This window comes from Chanodichthys erythropterus, chromosome 17, assembly GCF_024489055.1.
Source record: "Chanodichthys erythropterus isolate Z2021 chromosome 17, ASM2448905v1, whole genome shotgun sequence".
Taxonomy (NCBI): domain Eukaryota; kingdom Metazoa; phylum Chordata; class Actinopteri; order Cypriniformes; family Xenocyprididae; genus Chanodichthys; species Chanodichthys erythropterus.
The window spans coordinates 790,441-809,099 of record NC_090237.1 but is presented as its reverse complement, the minus strand read 5'-3'; the positions used below and the strand labels follow the sequence as shown (position 1 = coordinate 809,099).

General features: G+C 36.3%; 1 protein-coding gene across 4 annotated transcripts in view; it reads left to right on the top strand.

The window, feature by feature from the left end:
* LOC137004313 (cGMP-dependent 3',5'-cyclic phosphodiesterase) overlaps positions 1-18,659 on the top strand; it is a 142,105-nt gene that overhangs the window by 24,439 nt on the left and 99,007 nt on the right. The window contains exon 1 of one of the 4 annotated variants that reach the window (XM_067364534.1): positions 10,775-10,915. The exons of 2 other annotated variants lie outside the window; for them this stretch is intronic. In XM_067364534.1, coding sequence (XP_067220635.1) covers positions 10,908-10,915 — 8 coding nt within the window. In that variant the 5' untranslated portion in view covers positions 10,775-10,907. Of the gene's footprint in view, positions 1-10,774; positions 10,916-18,659 lie in introns of those variants that run through there. One more of the 4 variants, XM_067364535.1, reaches the window with a different exon arrangement.

Below are 18,659 nucleotides of genomic sequence, written 5' to 3'. Positions count from 1 at the left end.
ACCAAGAAATGTTATTATTTTGGGTCAGTACGGTTGCCTTAGAGTATTAAAATATGCGGGTCAAATTGACCCGCGAACATCACGAACGTAATAGTAATGTCAATGTCAAAAAACACCAGCATGTTGAAATTTTGCATGCATGTTCATGATGATAAATGAGAAAAAGTCACAAAATATCAAGAAAAAAAAAACAGGTTAACCAGTATTTCCAACAACTAGAAAATCTAAACGGGTCAAATTGACCCGCAACATAACACAAGGGATATAGTACTTGAAAACTATAACCAAAAGGTGAAAAAAGAGGTAAAAAACTCCAGGGCTGCAATGATAATAAAAAAAGAATAAATAAAATACATTCTACACATTACTGTAACAACATGTGCAGTTGTTCATTACAGTGATGTTCTAGTCTTGCACTGGAGTGGGTGGAATTTCAGCTAAAATTGTAATTGCTTGTAATGATTTTTTTTTTTTTTTTAATTTTTGGCTATAAAATAGAGAATATTTTAAAATAATTACTGCATAAATGCTTTGAATTTGCCATCATATCATTTTTTGAATGCAGTGTTAGCATTAGAAAAATGTGCTGAAAACACATAGTGTTTTGCATGTTGTGGAGCACGAATGGGAAAAGAGTTCCTGAATTTTGAAAAGTGCGGTGACTGAATGCATTTGGTCTGAAAGCAGTGAAAAATGGTTCTCAGTTTGCTCTGCATTGACTTCTGTTTCTCTGACTGTGTGAAGACTTTTGAAAATGTGGTTTCGGTATTGAAACAATGCTTATAAATGAGTTGGAATATAATGAACTGTTCCATTAGCAACCCAGCTGCTGTTTACACACCTGTGTTTGAGATAAACACTGTAAATATTGACCGTCCACAATTACACCATTAACAAAAGTCTGTGTGACAATGATGATGAAACCAGAAGTGACGGATGCTGTTAAACAGAGAGATGAAGGGGAGGAGGAGACGATGAAGGGCACTTATTCCTGCTGTTATATTCACGTTGTCATGGTAACAGTGTTGTTTTGGGTTTGATGTGATGTTGACTGACATTTCTTCGAGGATTTCTTTAAAAACAGTAGTGTACATGTATGGATGAGGGAAAATGAAACACTTTACCGAACGCTGTCAGTTTGATGATGATGAAATGATGGTGCTGTGTCTTATATTTTCTATATTCTGTGCTTTAGCCGCCTCTGCGTGCATTTCAGTGTTTGTTAGCGTCACGCTGCTGTTGACTTGTATTTTTCTTCATTTATTAGTTGGAGATGATTGTTTTTGACTGGAACTGTCGCTCCTCCGAGGGAACGAGAACTTCAGCAGGTCGGCACACGCAGGCGAGGCGATGAATGACTGATTTCTATAGTTTTTAATAATTCACTGACCACTGGGAGGAAATACACTGCAGGAGAACGCTGTAGGACACACACACATTCACTTTAGATTTGTGTTTGTTCTTACGAGCGACTGCACATGTGACATCTACAACCACACACTTTGGCAGCATTGTGCTTTTTCACACAGTCAATGCCAATAAAGCTCATTTGAATAGAATTGAGTTGAGTGAGGCCGAGAGAGATAGAGAGTGAGACAGGAAGTGATAGAGAGTGAGACAGGGGAGATTTCAGGAGGTCAAAGTCACACTGACACCATCTGAGCAGAAAATGTTTTGCCTGTGGTCAGACATCACCTGCAGCGAGAGAAACACACACATTCACATTCATACACGTGTTTTAATGCACGAGACAGATGTTAAAGCGGGGCGACAGGGAAGCTTCTGTAGCGTGTGTGTGTGTGTGTGTGTGTGTGAGTGTGTAAGATTGTAAAATGTTTTCGAGAAACTCTTTTCTGCTCACTAAGACTTTTTTTATTTGATCAAAAATACAGAAAAAAACAGTGATATTGTGAAATTTATGACCTAAAATAACCATTTTCTATTGTAATATATATCATGTTAATGTAATTTTCATAATTATAAAAAAATCAAAAGACGTGTTCACTCCTAACTGAAATCGCAAACAATTTTCTATATCTAACAAAAGTTGTTAGTAAATTAAACAATATTTATTATTATTTCTATTACAATAGAAAATAGTCATTTATTTCTCAGTATAACCGTTTATATTTCAAATATGTAATTATTTCAAATAATGTGAATAAAAAATTACTAGTACACGTACTCCAATGAAAGCGCTGTTGTTTTTATGAAGTGGGAGATAATAATTCAGAATAATTGTGCGTGTCGTTCCTCTCGGGAGAATCTGCTCTTCCAGAGTTCAGAGTCACGAGGGATTGTGTTTGTTTGTGACCGTCAGAGAAGCTCTTTGAAGTGTCACATTGTTCTTTGATTTTCTTTGCATTAATTTGCTAATGATGAAAGAAATCCAGTTCCCTGTCCTTCCAGAACAGAGCATGAGGGAAATGCCACGGCCTATATTCTGCTCCGGAGGGGGAATTAAAACCAGCTTCCACTGCCTGCCGAGTTTATTACACATTTCAGCTTTCGACTTTTCCGAAGTCTCCTGGCTTTAAGCGATCATTTTTTTTGTCACGATCAGCTCGTTAAAAGGACATTTTCCCCATTCACAGGCTCTTAATATTTCACTAGCATCGATGCCGAAGTCTCCAGTAAAACCTCAAAGTGTCCGAGTTCAAAGCCGCAGTGAAACGATGAGGAAAAACACACTGGGAATTTCACATGTGGACGTTTCTCTCTGTTCAGTGTGTATTTTCTGTAATCTGCTCTTGTACATTTAGATTGCTTGTTAATGTGCGTTTAATGTTATCAAAACGTTTGCGACGCTCCCTGAGGTCTGCGGCGCTGCAGTGTCGCCGTCGCTCTATTAAAACCTGTCGGAAAATATTCCCAAAATCCCAGCAGGTGTTTGCAGCTCCGCAGGAGAACTGCCAGAGCGAGATAGCAGGATTATAAAGTACAGTCACATGATGAAACAAGTGTGATGATGGAGAAATGGACATTCACATGTTCATGTCGTCATATTTCATGCCTAATTCCACAGGAAAAAATATGGCGATACTTCAGTGTGTCACTTTCAACTAGTTGCTTATTGGCTGTTTATTAAAGCACATATTCATGCATGATCATATTCTACATCCTTTAATCCTACCCAATATCTAAACTTGACAAATACAACTACCTTACTAAGTATTAATAAGCAGTTTATTGAGGGAAAAAGTCATGGTTAATAGTGGATATGTGTTCCCCAAACTGAAGTGATACCAAAAACATATATAATTGTTCATTCCAAAGTTCAGTGTTAGAAAAATGTGCACAAATTGTCTTTAAAAATACAATATATGCCTTTGTCGTGCTCCCATGTCAATCTTAATTGTGTGTGTGATGTGTTGTTCATCCACTAGATGTCAGTGTGCATCAGAGTCTCTGGATGAATCCACAGGTTTCTGTGCGCTAGAATCTTCTACACGTTGCTACGGTGATCCAACCCATAATACACCCCACATCTCTCTATCCACATATTTATTCTTCCATCCAACACAAACATCACTAGCAAACACACACACACACACTTACGGATATAACTATTATTGAAGCTCCAACATTTTTCACCGAACCAATTTAGCGGCCACTGCTTCTGGTAAACACACACACACACACACACACACACACACACACACACACACACACACACACACACACACACACACACACACACACACACACACACACACACACACACACACACACACACACACACACACAGAGGCAGGATGTAGGTGGTGTTTTGTATGTAGTGCATGTTAAAACGAGTCTAAAATAATCACAAACCCACACAGGAGGATCTCCAGAGCTCAACACTGACTCTGATGAGAAAAACAACAGCACCAGAGAGACGAGTGCATGTAGAGGCTCTGGGGTGTTTGATTGTGGCACTGTTGTGTTTTTGGCAGGTGTGAGTGTGAGTGTGTGTGTCAGCCAGATGTTAATTTCCATGCGAGTCCTCATCACTGGATTATACAATCAGACTCCAGTCAAACGTTCGTGTTTTTGCACTTTGCAACTGGAGAAGAAAAATATTCACCAATGTTCGTTTCACTCAAAATTAGTTTCACCTCTTCAGTGAGAATCTGCTGAATGGATTTGCAGTTCACTGTTACTGGTAGCTGAAAGCATTCTCCAATGAGCCAAAACATTAATTAAAACATGAAACATGTCTGGGACTTTGTTAGTTAATCAGGACTTTGTTCATCAAAGAATCCTCAAAAATAAAGTGTATGATGGTTTCCACAAAAATATGAAACTGTTGATAACAATTAGAAATGTTTCTTTAGCAAATCAGCATATCAGAATGATTTCTGAAGGATCATGTGACACTGAAGACTGGAGTAATGATGCTGAAAATTCAGCTTTGATCACAGGAATAAAATATAGCTGCAAGCAGCGATGACGGGCCCAAGCCTCGGCACCACCACCACCACGGTGGCTTAAGGAGACCTGTGCATGGCAGGCAACATACAATCTTAATTTAATTTAAATCAAACAATGATTTTACATGATATGAGACACTTCCGGTTTACTTTTTTGGGTCATTAATTTAATCCCTCACCATAGCAACACTATTTGAGATCCTATAATCATTCGCAGTTTAGCATCTTCAGTGTCTTTATTTCATGTTAACTGAGTTTGGTGGCGATTGCCTGAATCTCCTACGAGGAGTAAATAAAAACTCAGCATGATTATTCAAAAAATCCACATTCAAACCAAAATATCGGACTTCTTGTTGGTCGGAGCTAATGACTGTAAATTAGAAAGTTGTCCGGCTTGACAAGATCAATATATGTACCAAGTTTGGTGACTGTAGGTAAGACTAACCTCAAAACTTTTGTCAAAAGGTGGCGCTATAGAGCCCCTGCTCCCCATCCCATTTCTAAGACTTTGCTCATATCTATCGGCCGACAACTTTGACGTGTGTTTCATGCAATTTGAAGCCTCAAAAACACCCAAGAATATTCTAAAAGTCTGACATGTTGCCATGGCAACAGTATTTAAGATATCAAGAATCTTTTCACAGGGCTTCGGCCCCTAGTACAGTTAACTATATATTCACATAGAAAGCAGCTGTTTTTAAGATTTTTACTATATTTTTGATCAAGTAAATGCAGTGTTGATGAGCAGAAGAGACTCTTTCTGAAACATGAAACTTTTGAGTAGTAGTTTTTAGATCTAAATTCTGATTGGATGAGCTGCATTGAAAGTGGTTCTAAAAAGACACTGATAAAGACACACACAAACACACACACACACACACACACACACACACACACACACACACACACACACACACACACACACACACACACACACACACACACACACACACACACACACACACACACACACACACACACACAATATCAGCTGAATTCTCTATTAATGCACCAATCAGTCGTTCCTAGAAGATCTTGGATCATTATGTTGCTTGGCAACCATAAATGGCCTATAGTTCCGCTAATGAGCTTGATCACTGATCAGAGGAACTGTCTGTTTTCATTATTATGAGTAAATCTAGTCAATTATTGCACATTGATGTTTTTTGATCATATCATCATGATTCTTGTACTTTAATAATTAAATACTTTGACACATTAGTCTTGCAGTGCAGTGAATCTCACACACACACACACACACACACACACACACACACAAGTTTTCACATCCCTCTGAACATGTCAGAACAAGCATTCACACACTAATCCGTCATATTGGGCTTGAATCTTTTCTAAGGTGAAAAATGCAAATATAAGCCGACGTGCCCCTCCAGCAATGCATGTTGGGAAAATTGCTGAGCTATTAACACTTGTTATCTTTCTGAGCAGCGCGGCTGTGGTTTCTGCTTTCAGATGCTTGATTTTCATTTGGTTTTCCTGTCGTTGTCTCCGCAGGGAGGCGTTTGAGAGAGCGAGAGATGTTTGTGAATGAACGCTGCTGAAGGGCTGCGGAGTGACGCGTGTAAATGAGGTGAAGGATGTGAATCTGAACACAAGCGTGTGTCGACAGATTCTTCTCAATGCGCTGACGGATACGTGTCCGAGCAGGTGCTTCAGACCTGTGAGATCACACACACACACATACAAAGGCATCTGGACGTCATTAGTCGGATCAATACCTCTATCAGCGGGTGATGACCCTCACTCTGTCTTTCAGTCATCTTATTTTCGTCTCCATTTGAAGTCACCTTCTGGGGATTTTCTTTGTTTATGAACCCTGATCCAACAAAACACCACAACTTTTATATTATTCTGCAAAATTCTGTTCTTCCTCAGTATTTCTGTCTTGTTTTTCAGTACAACTATCTAAACATCCTTAAGTCAAGATACATTTACTGGAGAAGCACAATGACTGAAGATATTAAGACTTGCTTATTGAGATTGAGCTTAAAACATGACAAAAATATCTGCCAATGGAGTCAGAAAAATAATGTTTATTTTTCTGACCCCATTGGAAGATATTTTGACATTATTTATTCTTGTTTTAAGCATGAAAAACAAGAAAACAAGATTTAATATCTTACACTCTTAAAAGACTCTTTATTGCCATTGATGATTCCATGAAGAACCTTTAACTTCCATGGAACCTTTCCATTAGACAAAAGGTTCTTTATAGTGGAAAAGGGTTCTTTAGGTTATTAAAATAATGGTTCTTTTAAGAACTGATCACTGAACGGTTCTTTAGGGAACCAATAATAATAAAAGTTTGATGTTTTATAAAAGAAGATACTCAGATTATTGCTGAAGTGAAAAAAGTTTAAAAAGAGAAATTAAATAAAGTTATAGAATATTGCATTATGACAAATGCACAAAAATACTGTTTTCAAATTTTGTATGAAATATATATATATTTTAAAACACATTTTACTCTAAAACTGTGAGAAAATCAAAATCATAGATCTAAACAAGTTGTGTTACAAATTTGAAGTTGATATCTCAAAAAAATGAGCTTTCAGTAAGATATTGTTTGGGCGCAGTACCAAACGCTTCCACTAGATGAAATTCACCTACCGTTCATGTCCAATGCACTCATTTTTGACTGCAAACAATGAAAGTGTGTCTATTTTATTGAGGACCATTTAACCTTTTCGGATCATGTAAATTTTTTTTTTTTTTGTGTGTGTTCACATAGCAAGTGCCAAAACCTTTACCAAGTTTCGTACCATTCTGATGAAGTAAAATTTTGATGAATGTACTGGGAAACAAGACAGAAACACTGGTTAAGAAACTCAAGTTTGCAGTGTCTGTGCTCTTGATGTTCGATGTCTCGAAGCCGAACCAGTTGAGAACTGCTGATCTCGAGGGTCTATTTCTCTGATCTTTCCGTTTTTCAGCCTGGATAAGCTGAGACTGCCTCCATCTGTCTTCTCTCCCTTCATTCTCCGTCTCTCTTCAGATGTGTGTGTTTTGCCTGATTTTCTCTGATCAGGCTTTATTTGTTCAGTTGTGCGTCTCAGACAACATCAGAGATTAAAGCTGAACGTTCAGTGTCATTTTGCTCCAGATCAACACTGTTTGCTCTGCTGTAATAATTCATCCTGTAGAAACACATCCAGACAGATTCTGATCATGTCTTTCATTACAGACAATAAACTTACATATTTATCCATTTCATTCCACCATTTATCACTTGTTTCTTTCACTCTCTCTTATTTTAATGTCTAATGTATTGCCAAAACAGTAAGAATAAATGTAAAAATTTGTGCAAACGGATAAATGAACTTTAATAATCTTTTATACAAATCTATTTAGAAGGAAAATTGCAAGCAATTTGTTAAAAAAAATTAAATGACAAATACATTTATTTATATTTACTGTTTTATGTATGCATTTGTATTGCAAAATAACTAGAATAATTGTAAAACATTTTTAGAAATTGAGTAAATTTGTATTAACAAGAAAAAAATATTAAAAAGATAAAAATGATAAATTTACGTTTATTTATTTAGCTTAGATTTATCAAAATCGATTTACATAGAGCATAAGCAATTTGTCATAAGGAAAAATAAAATAAAATAAAATAACATATATTTCTTTATATTTATTCATTTTAATGTGCATTTGTATTGCCAAAGCAGTGCAAAAGAAGTATAATAAATGTAAAATATCTCAATTTTAAAATTGAGTAAATGAGTATTAAATAATAAAAATTAAGATTAAAGATTTATTGAGATAAAATTATATATTTGAAATACTTAACATACATTTCTGCTTTTTTTAATGTGCATTTTTATTGCCAAAGCAGTGCAAAAGAAGTATAATAAATGTAAAAAAAAAAAATTAGTATTAACAAGATAAAATGTATTAATAAGATAATTTTTTTAATTTATTTTGCTTACAATTTTATCCATTTCAAATGAAATAAAATACCACGACAGGTTTATTTATGTTCATTCAGTTAATTAATATTAATAATCTGAATAAACAGCTTTTCTGCAATGTAATATAGTTGATTTAATGTAACTTTTCTGTGTTTTTGCTTGCCTAGCAACATTACTACAGAGGTGTGTCACAGGTACAGCTCGTCCAATCAGAATTTAGAGTCAAAACAGTCTGTTTTATAATTAGAAATAAACTCAGATCGGCAGGTCAGAAATAAACAACTCTTTCTTTGTGTTTTTTTTCCAGAGACGCTGTTAGAGAGACATGATTGCGCGTCTCCCTGACCGCTGATGGTTACTAAGCAACAACCACACGCAACGATTGCCGTCTATTTTTTGTGTGATTATTAATCTGTGAGTTCTTGTGCAGGAGATGAGATCTCTAAAGAAAAGACAATTTAGACACTTTACTGCTCAAATAACACATTTATATTGAATAATTCATGTTAGGCTTTGAACACAAACACAAGCTGTACATTTGTGCTGTTCACACAGTAGATCTGGATTCACTCTAAATGTGTTTCTTGCTCATTTTTATCAGCTGGATTGATTGTCTGTGGCAATCACTTGAATTGAAGGCAGTATATTGATCTGCTCTGCTGTCTCCTCCTCATCAGGAATGGTTAGACCACTGCGGTCTGTGACGCCGTTGAGGTTTCATTAGTGTTGAATGTTTTGGAGAGGAAATTTTGACAGAGCCGTTTTGTGTGTGGTGTTTCACTCTGAGAGAAAAGTGTAGAAATATCTTGTTAGGGGTTCAAGCGTGTAGTGTACATTTTCTGAGGATCATCATTCTCCCCTAAAAGTGATCAGATCAAACCGTAAGTCGTAGAGACTTGAAGCTTTGAGGGCTGGTAGTGCTCACACCGTCTACAGCGTCACCAAGACTCACCCTGATCGGCCTGACGGGGGCGCTACAGCGCTCAAAAGTACGAAATCGCTCATGACTCCTTCAGATTCACTTGTTGTTCTTTGGGTATTTGGGATTTTTTGAAAAACTTTCTTTTGCGATCTAGTCCTTGATTCTTGTCCTGATCGGAACCAAATCAGTGCAGCGAGATTCTCCGAGTCTGATTGTCAATAATATTAAAAAAAAGCTGAAATTTCGATTCACGGTCACTAAGGGGCGCCAAAACGTTTGAAGTGGGCGGAGCCACTTTTACTAAAATGGCTATAACTCAAAAACAGAATGAGATATTTTCATCAAAATTGGCACACCCATGTAAGAGCTCATTCTGTGGTCGTGTGAAAAATGATGCTATGATTGGCCACTTGGTGGTGCTATAACAGAAAAAAAACATGAAAATGTCTATAACTACTTCACCGTTAGTCCAATCGACTTGAAAATTGGCATGCAGTGTCTTCATCCAATGCGTCATGATTGTATTTGAGGACATTAATGTATCTCAAAAAACATGTCCGCCATCAGCCAATGAAATTGGAGCAGCTATCAGAGAAGGTTAACGGAGTTCGATCGCGATGAAACTCGCTGGGTCTGTTTGACTCACGGCCCTAGAGGCCTGTGAGAAATTCGAAAGAAATCGGCCACCAGGGGGCGCCTTCGTGTTTTTCACGTGCTTAAAGGATTGTGTATTGTATGATTTTTTTGCAGACGTCCACGACATTCGTGCCGCATGGTAGAACTCCTCATTCTGAGCAACTTTGCCTCTAGGAATCGTTCGTTGAATATTGGAGATTATTTCAAAAACCTACTTTTGCAAACTAGTTCTAGGTTTTGGCTCAGCCTCGATAACTGTTAACATGCTTTATAAACTATATATTTCCTACGGTAAATTGCCTGTATTGGGTGTAAATGGTCTTTTCCATGTATGATCGAGATGATTACAGGCTTGTTAAATAAAACATTGTACCTTTTTACACGTGCTTAAAAGGCTTAAAGCGATTGAACCCCGATAATTGTTGTATATTTTCATTTGGGTTTATTTTTTTCTTTCAACTTTTCACCTCTCTGTAGTTTAATGACTCTGCTTTTGGATCTCACACACACACGCTGATTTTGAAGGCTTCTATCTGAAGATCTCATATCATTGTTTCATTAGATCAGTGTATCCAAACAGACAGTCTCACTGTCGGTGTTTTCCGGGAATATCTGATGGGGTGAAGAGGTCAAACACAGAGGTGTGTGTGTGTCTATTTCCGGGTTACGATGTCTCTATGGAGATGATTGACAGGGTCAGTGTGGAGACTCTGACATCCCATGGTTTCCATACCACCTGCCTCTCTCACTCTCATGTGTGTGTTTCCTCTGTCGCCACAGTGAGCGTCCTGCAGGAAACCCAGGGTGTGTGTGAGTGTGAGGTGTGTGTGTGTGTGTGTGTGTGTGTGTGTGTGCAAAGATGAGCCATTTCCTCTCTAGTCCCCAGGTCACCATTAGGGCTTCCTCTCTCACAAACACACTGAAGGACCGTCACAACTCGTGACTGTAGTCTAGTGTGTGTGTGTGTGTGTGTGTTGGTCCGTCATCACATCTATAATGTCGCAGTAAGTTTCGCTTTTTCACTTTTCATGTTTCTGACTTTCTCTAGTTGACGAGTACCATGAGGTTTTGTTTGATGAACATCCAGATTCTAGGTTAAACTGCATGTAGGACACCGGGGCTAGTTGTCACTTGGGGAAGTGAACCCATTTCACAATTCGGTTTTGAGTCAGAAATACTTGCTTTCTCAAGCAGTGGTTTTGTATCTTGGATTCAAACATCTAGTTCTGTTGTAAAATGGTTGCAAATTTAAAAAAATATTTTTTTATGGATTATGTTCTTCAAAGTAAACCAATTTTATAACTTATTTTGATTGCATTCTAGTAATTATTTATTAACTTTGCAACTACATGTCAACTTATTCTACTAACTTTAACATAAGTCCACTAATACTCTGATTAGAGTTAATTATAAGATTAATTATAATTAGTATAATGTCTAAAGTAGACCATCAAAATAATGTAAACTTTATTTTTTTATTTTATTTTTTCTGGGTCAAGTTGTCAACGTGTTTTATATCTTTAATAATTTTATAGAACTGATTATTTACCTTTTCTGTTGGCCAAAGTAGTACTTTTTATAACTATTGTTAATGTAATTGTTCATAATTGTTTTACTGTTTATATTTTGCTGAAACTCTCCCATTACCTTTTTTTTTAATAACATAAGTTTTTTTTGTTGTTGTTGTCAAGTCTTTAAGGTTGTGTTTATGTAGAAGTTTTCAAAAACAGACCCACCCTTAATTTTCCTTATAGTAAACAGTGTGACAACTAGCCCCGGTCTGCCCTGCATGTACAGTGGAAGGAAGGAAAGTGTGTTTTAGCTCTTGTAACTGCTCAAGTTTTTCACCTCTGATTTGACAAATGCATTTTAAAAAGTGCAAATATTTCATGTCTGCACTAAAATTTGCATTTGTATTTGCATTTATAGTCAATATACAAGAAATAGCCAAAGAGTTTTGGAGGAAGTACAGCAGTCGCACCGCAGGATACTGATGACACGATTATATATGTCACATAAACTACACACTGACACTTTTATATCTATATGCGTGCGTAAACCTGGTTTTAATGGACGTGTTTTGAAGCGTGCTGTGATGACGTTGAGGTTTGTTTGTGTTTGTTCAGTTCAGACTTTTTCCTTCTACGTTGTTCTTGTTCTTCTTAAAATGTCAAAAGATCACAAAAATCATCATTCATATAGGAAACACTGTCCAGTAAAGTTTAGTTAATGCATTATATATCATGAACTTACAAAGAACAACCACCTTTTACAGAATTAATCTAGATTCATGTTTATTTATAAATATACTATTGTCCATTAATTCATTAATGTTAATTTATACATTGTTTAAAGTGCTCCTGTTAATGACAATTTATAACCTCTCTGGACAGATCTAGTTTGTTCTTATGTAATAATCAGTAACTGACAAATTCGTGGTGAAGAACTACACTTTCATGAATCATTGCACTAAACATAATTGACTTACTCTTTGTTTTGCAAATTAAATTAAATATATTGTGTTTAAACTCATAATAAATGAGCATAATCAATAGTTTTATGTCATTTTTATTTAATTGCTCCACTTGCAATGCTTCATTGTACATGTCTTGTACAAGTATTTTTCTTCACATGAGTGTGTGCAGTGTTGTGATTCATCTCAGAGGCTTCCAGTTACATTCTCCTTATTGAGGATTCCTTAAAAATCCCTATGGAGACCTCGAACGTAAAAACACTTCCCGATCCGAGGTGTGCGGTAATGGTTGACCCGTTTTTCTCTATACTTATAATTCTTTGACCTCATCAACACCTTTGAAGAAATCTAACTTTGATCCATGACAGTAATGTTATTTACAGTAATGTTATTTTGGAAATTAATATTTTACCAATTAAAAATGTTACAATCAGTTTTAAATTCTAAAAAAATGTAAGAAAAGTCAAGCCACATTTATTTCTACAGTGCTTTATACAATACAGATTGTTTCAAAGCAGCTTCACAGAACAACTTTACTGCAATAATGATGTTCTTCCTCAGTATTGTTTTCCAGCACAAATACCTAAACATAGACTAGAGAAGCAAAATGACTGAAGATATTAAGGTTTGCTTATTGAAAAATATATGTAAAAATATAGCTGCAGGCAGCGATTCGGGGTCCAAGCACAGAAGCCACCGCAAGCAGAACAGCACAGTTCGCAACACCATAACTTTTGAACAAAGATTAATAATAAAAAATCTGTTCAGTCCAAATTTTGGTCAAAATTGGACAAGATTTGTAGGAGTAGTGAAAAAATTGAACTTTTCAAAATGGCCACTACTGTACTGGGTGGAGTCTTAATGTAAGACGTTGAATGTGATCAGTATGAAGAGGGGAATCAGTTGTACTAAGTTTCTTTTTTCTAGAACAAAGTTCAAAAGTTGAGACCTTTATAAAATGCAAAATTTGAAGGAGTAGTGAAAAAAAAATTAATACTGTACTTTTCAAAATGGCCACTACTGTAATGGGTGCAGTGTTATTGTAAGATATTGAATGGCATCAGCATGAAGAACTAAACTGAATTTTTCTGGAACAAATGGTTTAAAAGTTTAACCTTTAGAAAAGTGAAATTTGAACTTGTGGTGGCACTGTAGCGTTTGACCTAGAGACTCCAAAATTGGTCCAATCACTATTCATGACCATCTCTACAATTCTACCAAATTTCATCATTTTCTCATGTTCTGTTCATAGGGCTGCCTTCGGTGAAGTGAGTTTGTGCTTAAAATGAGAACAAATATCTGTCATTGGAGTCAGAAAAATCATCTTGTTTTGCCTTTAAATTAAGTTTATTTTTCTGTCCCCACTGGCAGATATTTGTTCTTATTTTAAGCTCAATTTCATAGAATAACCTGATATAAAATCAAAGGAAGTCTATGCAATGTCCTCACTAATATAGTGAAACAAATGTGTGTGTGAGAGTGTGTGTTTGTAGTGCTGAAGCCACCCAGCCTGTGAAATCCCCTTTTTATATTGCTGCTCTTTCTTTGTTTCTTCATTGTTTAATTTGCTCAGAGTGTGTGAACTTGTCCTTATGTGCTCACTTGCATGTTTGAGCGTGTGTGTGTGTGTGTGTGTGAGTGTGTTCCCGAGGGTAATGCGCTGTTGTAATTACTGGTTACTGTTCCTTTTCTCTGAACACAGTCTTGATTAAACTCAGTGTTAAATGAAAGTGCTCCGGCATTCTGATCAGGTAACGACATGAATGAGTGTGTGTGTGTGTGTGTGTTATTCTCGAGTGCCGTAAACCTGTAACGATGGATCTTTTGTGGAACATTGATCCATATGTCGCCTGATTTGATGGGCCACTCAAGAGGTTCACATGCGCACACACACACACACACACACACTCACGCACGCACACATTTTTACCCAATATCTTGCTGACACACTGTAAAAAGAAATATGGTTTCACTTTACCTGAAGCCTTTATGTATAATGCATTATAAAGGTATTCATAATGTATGTTATAATGCATTATATCTTTTTATGAATAATTGTAACTAAAGTTAAAATGCATTATAATATTTGCAGATTTCTTGTTCAATCTGAAACTGCTTGTTTGGCGAGTATTTTAACGCATTATACTTTCTAAAGGTGTGTTAAATGAACAGATACATATTATGATGTATTGTAACTGTGGTTACAATTATTCATGAGACCATTATACGGTGCATTACAAGTCATAATTAATGCATTAAAATACTTTTATAATGCATTTTACATGGAGGCTTTAAGTAAAGTGTTACCAAAAATATTTTTGAAGTTGTAAATAAAACAAAGATTATTGAAGTACGTTTTTTACAAGAAAATACTATTTCAGTTTTTCTATTTCAATATTTCACGTTCAATTTAATATGATACTTGAAATGTACATGCAATTTTTTAAATTGAAAAATTGTTTCTACAGCAAGTTTCTTCGGTGCAGCTTTTGCCCGTCATAAATGCATATGTTAGTTTGCGTGAGGGTTTTACGGCTCTGAGGGAGTCGATCATAATGAAATGAAACCCTGCAGGGAAACATTGATCACGTCTGACACTAATATACTGCGACTGTGTTCGGCTTCAATCTGTCAGTCAAATAGAAGCTGTTTCTCAAAAATATCATGATGACATTAAATGAAGATTCACTTTCATGTTTACTTTTGCAATCCGTTCTTGCCACATTGACATAAATAAGATTAAATGATCAAAACTACTATCATAACATTTAGTCCATAAGATTTGCGCACTATATGTAGTCATGCAGTGGTTTTGTGCAAGTCAAGTCAGCGCTTTATACAATACAGATTGATTCAAAGCAGCTTCACAGTAATAATCAGGAAAATAATGATCAATGACGCAGACTTCATCAAACATGAGACCTATTGTGATCCATGTAAGAATGATTATGAACACTATAATTATATGGATATTTAAACATAATTTTATGCTGCTGTTGTTTCATATTTTTTGGAGCTCCTGGTCACAAATTTTAGCTCAAAATCCCCCACAGATCATTTATTAAAGCTTGTCAAATTTGCCTTTATTTGGGTGTGAGCAAAAACACGCCTTTTTTGTGTGTGTCCCTTTAAATGCAAATGAGCTGCTAGTCCCACCCCCTTTCCAGAAGAGGGCGGAGCTTTAACAGCTCAACAACAACAACGCTGGAGAATCTCACGCAGCCAAAAAGAAAAAAGTGCACTGCAGAAAAGATTTCAAGTCTTGGTTTTCAGTACAAATATCTAAACATTCTTAAATGAAGATATCAAAATTAAGTGACTTTACACTGAAAACAAGAAAAAAAAAAAAAAACTGTCAGTGGCATCAGAAAAATTTGTTTATTTTTTCTATGCCACTTGCAGATATTCTGTTCTTGTTTTAAGCTTAAATTATCTTAATTTTTTAAACATTTTTTTAATAAACAAGGCTTAATGTCTTAAGTTATTCTGCTTCTCAGGTAAATGTATCTTGATTTAAAGATATTTGTACTGAAAAACAAGACAATAATAATGAGATTTTTTTTTTTTTGTTGTGAAAACTATTTCTTGCGACACTGACATTAAGCCTGTCAGATGCATGGATGTTGAGTCTCCTCAGATCAATAATCATTGAGTGCTGAAATGAGCTGTCACTGCTCAAACACATGAGAAGATGATCGGATGAGATGCACACATGTGAGCGATCCGATGATCGTGTTCCTTTCATCACATGAAGGCTGTGGAGAAATTCTTCTTTAGGTTTAATGTTGTGTTCCTTGTAATTGTGACTTGTTTATAGGAACCCTTGATCAATACTCACTGTGTGTGTGCGTGTGTGATTATTTTTTCTCAGATTCATTGCAGATAAAAGACAGAAAGATAGACAGGAGAAATGCTACAAATGTCAAGTCAAGTCAAGTCAAATTTATTTATATAGCGCTTTTACAATTGGTAATTGTTTCAAAGCAGCTTTACATATTAGAAGCACAGAAAAAAAGGGAAGTGGTTAAAACTGTACAAGCAAGCGTGGTAATATGTAACATATACAAGATGGTGCTACATTAAGCCAATGTCGGCTGACTTCCAGGGGTGGAAAAAACCCCCTAGGAGAAAAACCCAGCGTGCTAGCACTGGGAAAAAAGTCCTAGGAGGGAAAAAACCCCTTGGAAGATATATATATGTAAATGTATATGGAGATCAAAATCTGAATTGTACATTTTTACTATAGAGATTAAAAATCGATTATATATAAATATATGTAAGCGGATACGGGGATCCCGGGCTACGTTGTAGTCAGGTCCAGACGCAGGTTCTCCATCTGATCTGGATACGGCCTGGATCCAGCACCCGGCAAACCTCAGGATAAGCAGAGAGACAGATATTAGCGTAGATGCCATTCTTGTTCTGATGTACAGGTATATCTAGTGTTATAGGAAATGTTCTCGGTTCCGGCCGACCTAATTATTGCAGCGTAACAATCCTTTAACGGATTTGAAAAATGTTAATGTATTGATAATGTGTTATGTGTATGCAAGAGCAAAGAGATGTGTTTTTAGTCTAGATTTAAACTGACAGAGTGTGTCTGCTTCCCGAACAATGCTAGGAAGATTGTTCCAGAGTTTAGGTGCTAAATAGGAAAATGATCTGCCGCCTTCAGTTGATTTTGATATTCTGGGTATTATCAACTGGCCTAAATTCTGAGATCGCAATAAACGTGAAGGACTATAATGCATTAAGAGCTCACTTAGGTACTGGGGAGCTAAACCATTTAGAGCTTTATAAGTAAGTAGCAAGATTTTAAAATCTATACGATGTTTAATAGGGAGCCAATGTAATGTTGACAGAACTGGGCTAATATGGTCATACTTTCTGGTTCTAGTAAGAACTCTAGCTGCCGCATTTTGAACCAACTGTAGTTTGTTTAAAAGCCGAGCAGAACAACCACCCAGTAGAGCGATACAATAATCTAGTCTTGAGGTCATGAATGCATGAACCAACTGTTCCGCATTTGTCATTGAGAGCATATGTCGTAATTTAGATATATTTTTTAGATGGAAGAAGGCGGTTTTACAGATACTAGAAACATGACTTTCAAATGAAAGATTGGTATCAAAGAGCACACCCAGGTTCCTAACTGAGGACGAAGGTTTAATGGAGCACCCGTCAAGTGTTAGAGAGTATTCAAGGTTTTTTCGTGAGGAAGTTTTTGGTCCAAAGATTAGGAAATCAGTTTTTTCTGAATTTAATAATAAGAAATTTCTTGTCATCCAGTTTTTAATGTCAGCTATGCATTCTGTTAGTTTTGTGAATTTGTAGGTTTCGTCAGGGCGCGAGGAAATATAGAGCTGAGTATCGTCAGCGTAGCAGTGAAAACTAACACCATGCTTCCTAATTATCTCTCCTAAGGGCAGCATGTACAGAGTGAAAAGCAACGGTCCTAATACTGAGCCTTGTGGTACCCCATATTTAACCTGTGATCGATACGACATCTCTTCATTAACTACCACAGACTGATAACGGTCAGATAAGTATGATTTGAACCATGCCAAAGCAATTCCACTAATGCCAATATAGTTTTCAAGTCTTTTTAAAAGAATGTTATGATCGATAGTGTCAAAAGCAGCACTGAGATCTAATAACACTAATAGAGAAATACAGCCACGATCGGATGATAGGAGTAGATCGTTTGTAACTCTAACGAGAGCAGTCTCAGTACTATGGTATGGTCTAAACCCTGACTGGAAATCCTCACAGATTCCATTTCTTTCTAAAAAGGAACACAGTTGTGTTGAAACTGCCTTTTCTAGTATCTTTGACAGAAAAGGTAGATTCGAGATTGGCCTGTAATTTACTAAATCTCTCGGATCTAGTTGAGGTTTTTTAATAAGAGGTTTGATAATAGCCTGCTTAAAGGTTTTTGGCACGTGTCCTAGTGTTAAAGATGAATTAATTATATCAAGAAGTGGACCTACGACCTCTGGAAGCATTTCTTTCAGTAGTTTAGTCGGCATTGGGTCTAACATACATGTCGTTGATTTTGATGATTTGATAAGTTTAGATAATTCTTCCTCTCCTATAGCGGCGAATGATTCTAGTTTTACCTCAGGGACACTACAGTGCACTGTCTGAAGAGAAACTGTAGACGGTTGCATGTTTATAATTTTCTCTCTAATATTATCAATCTTGCAAGTAAAGAAGTTCATAAAGTCATTACTGCTGTGCTCTATGGAAACGTCAGCAGTTGAATCTCTGTTTCT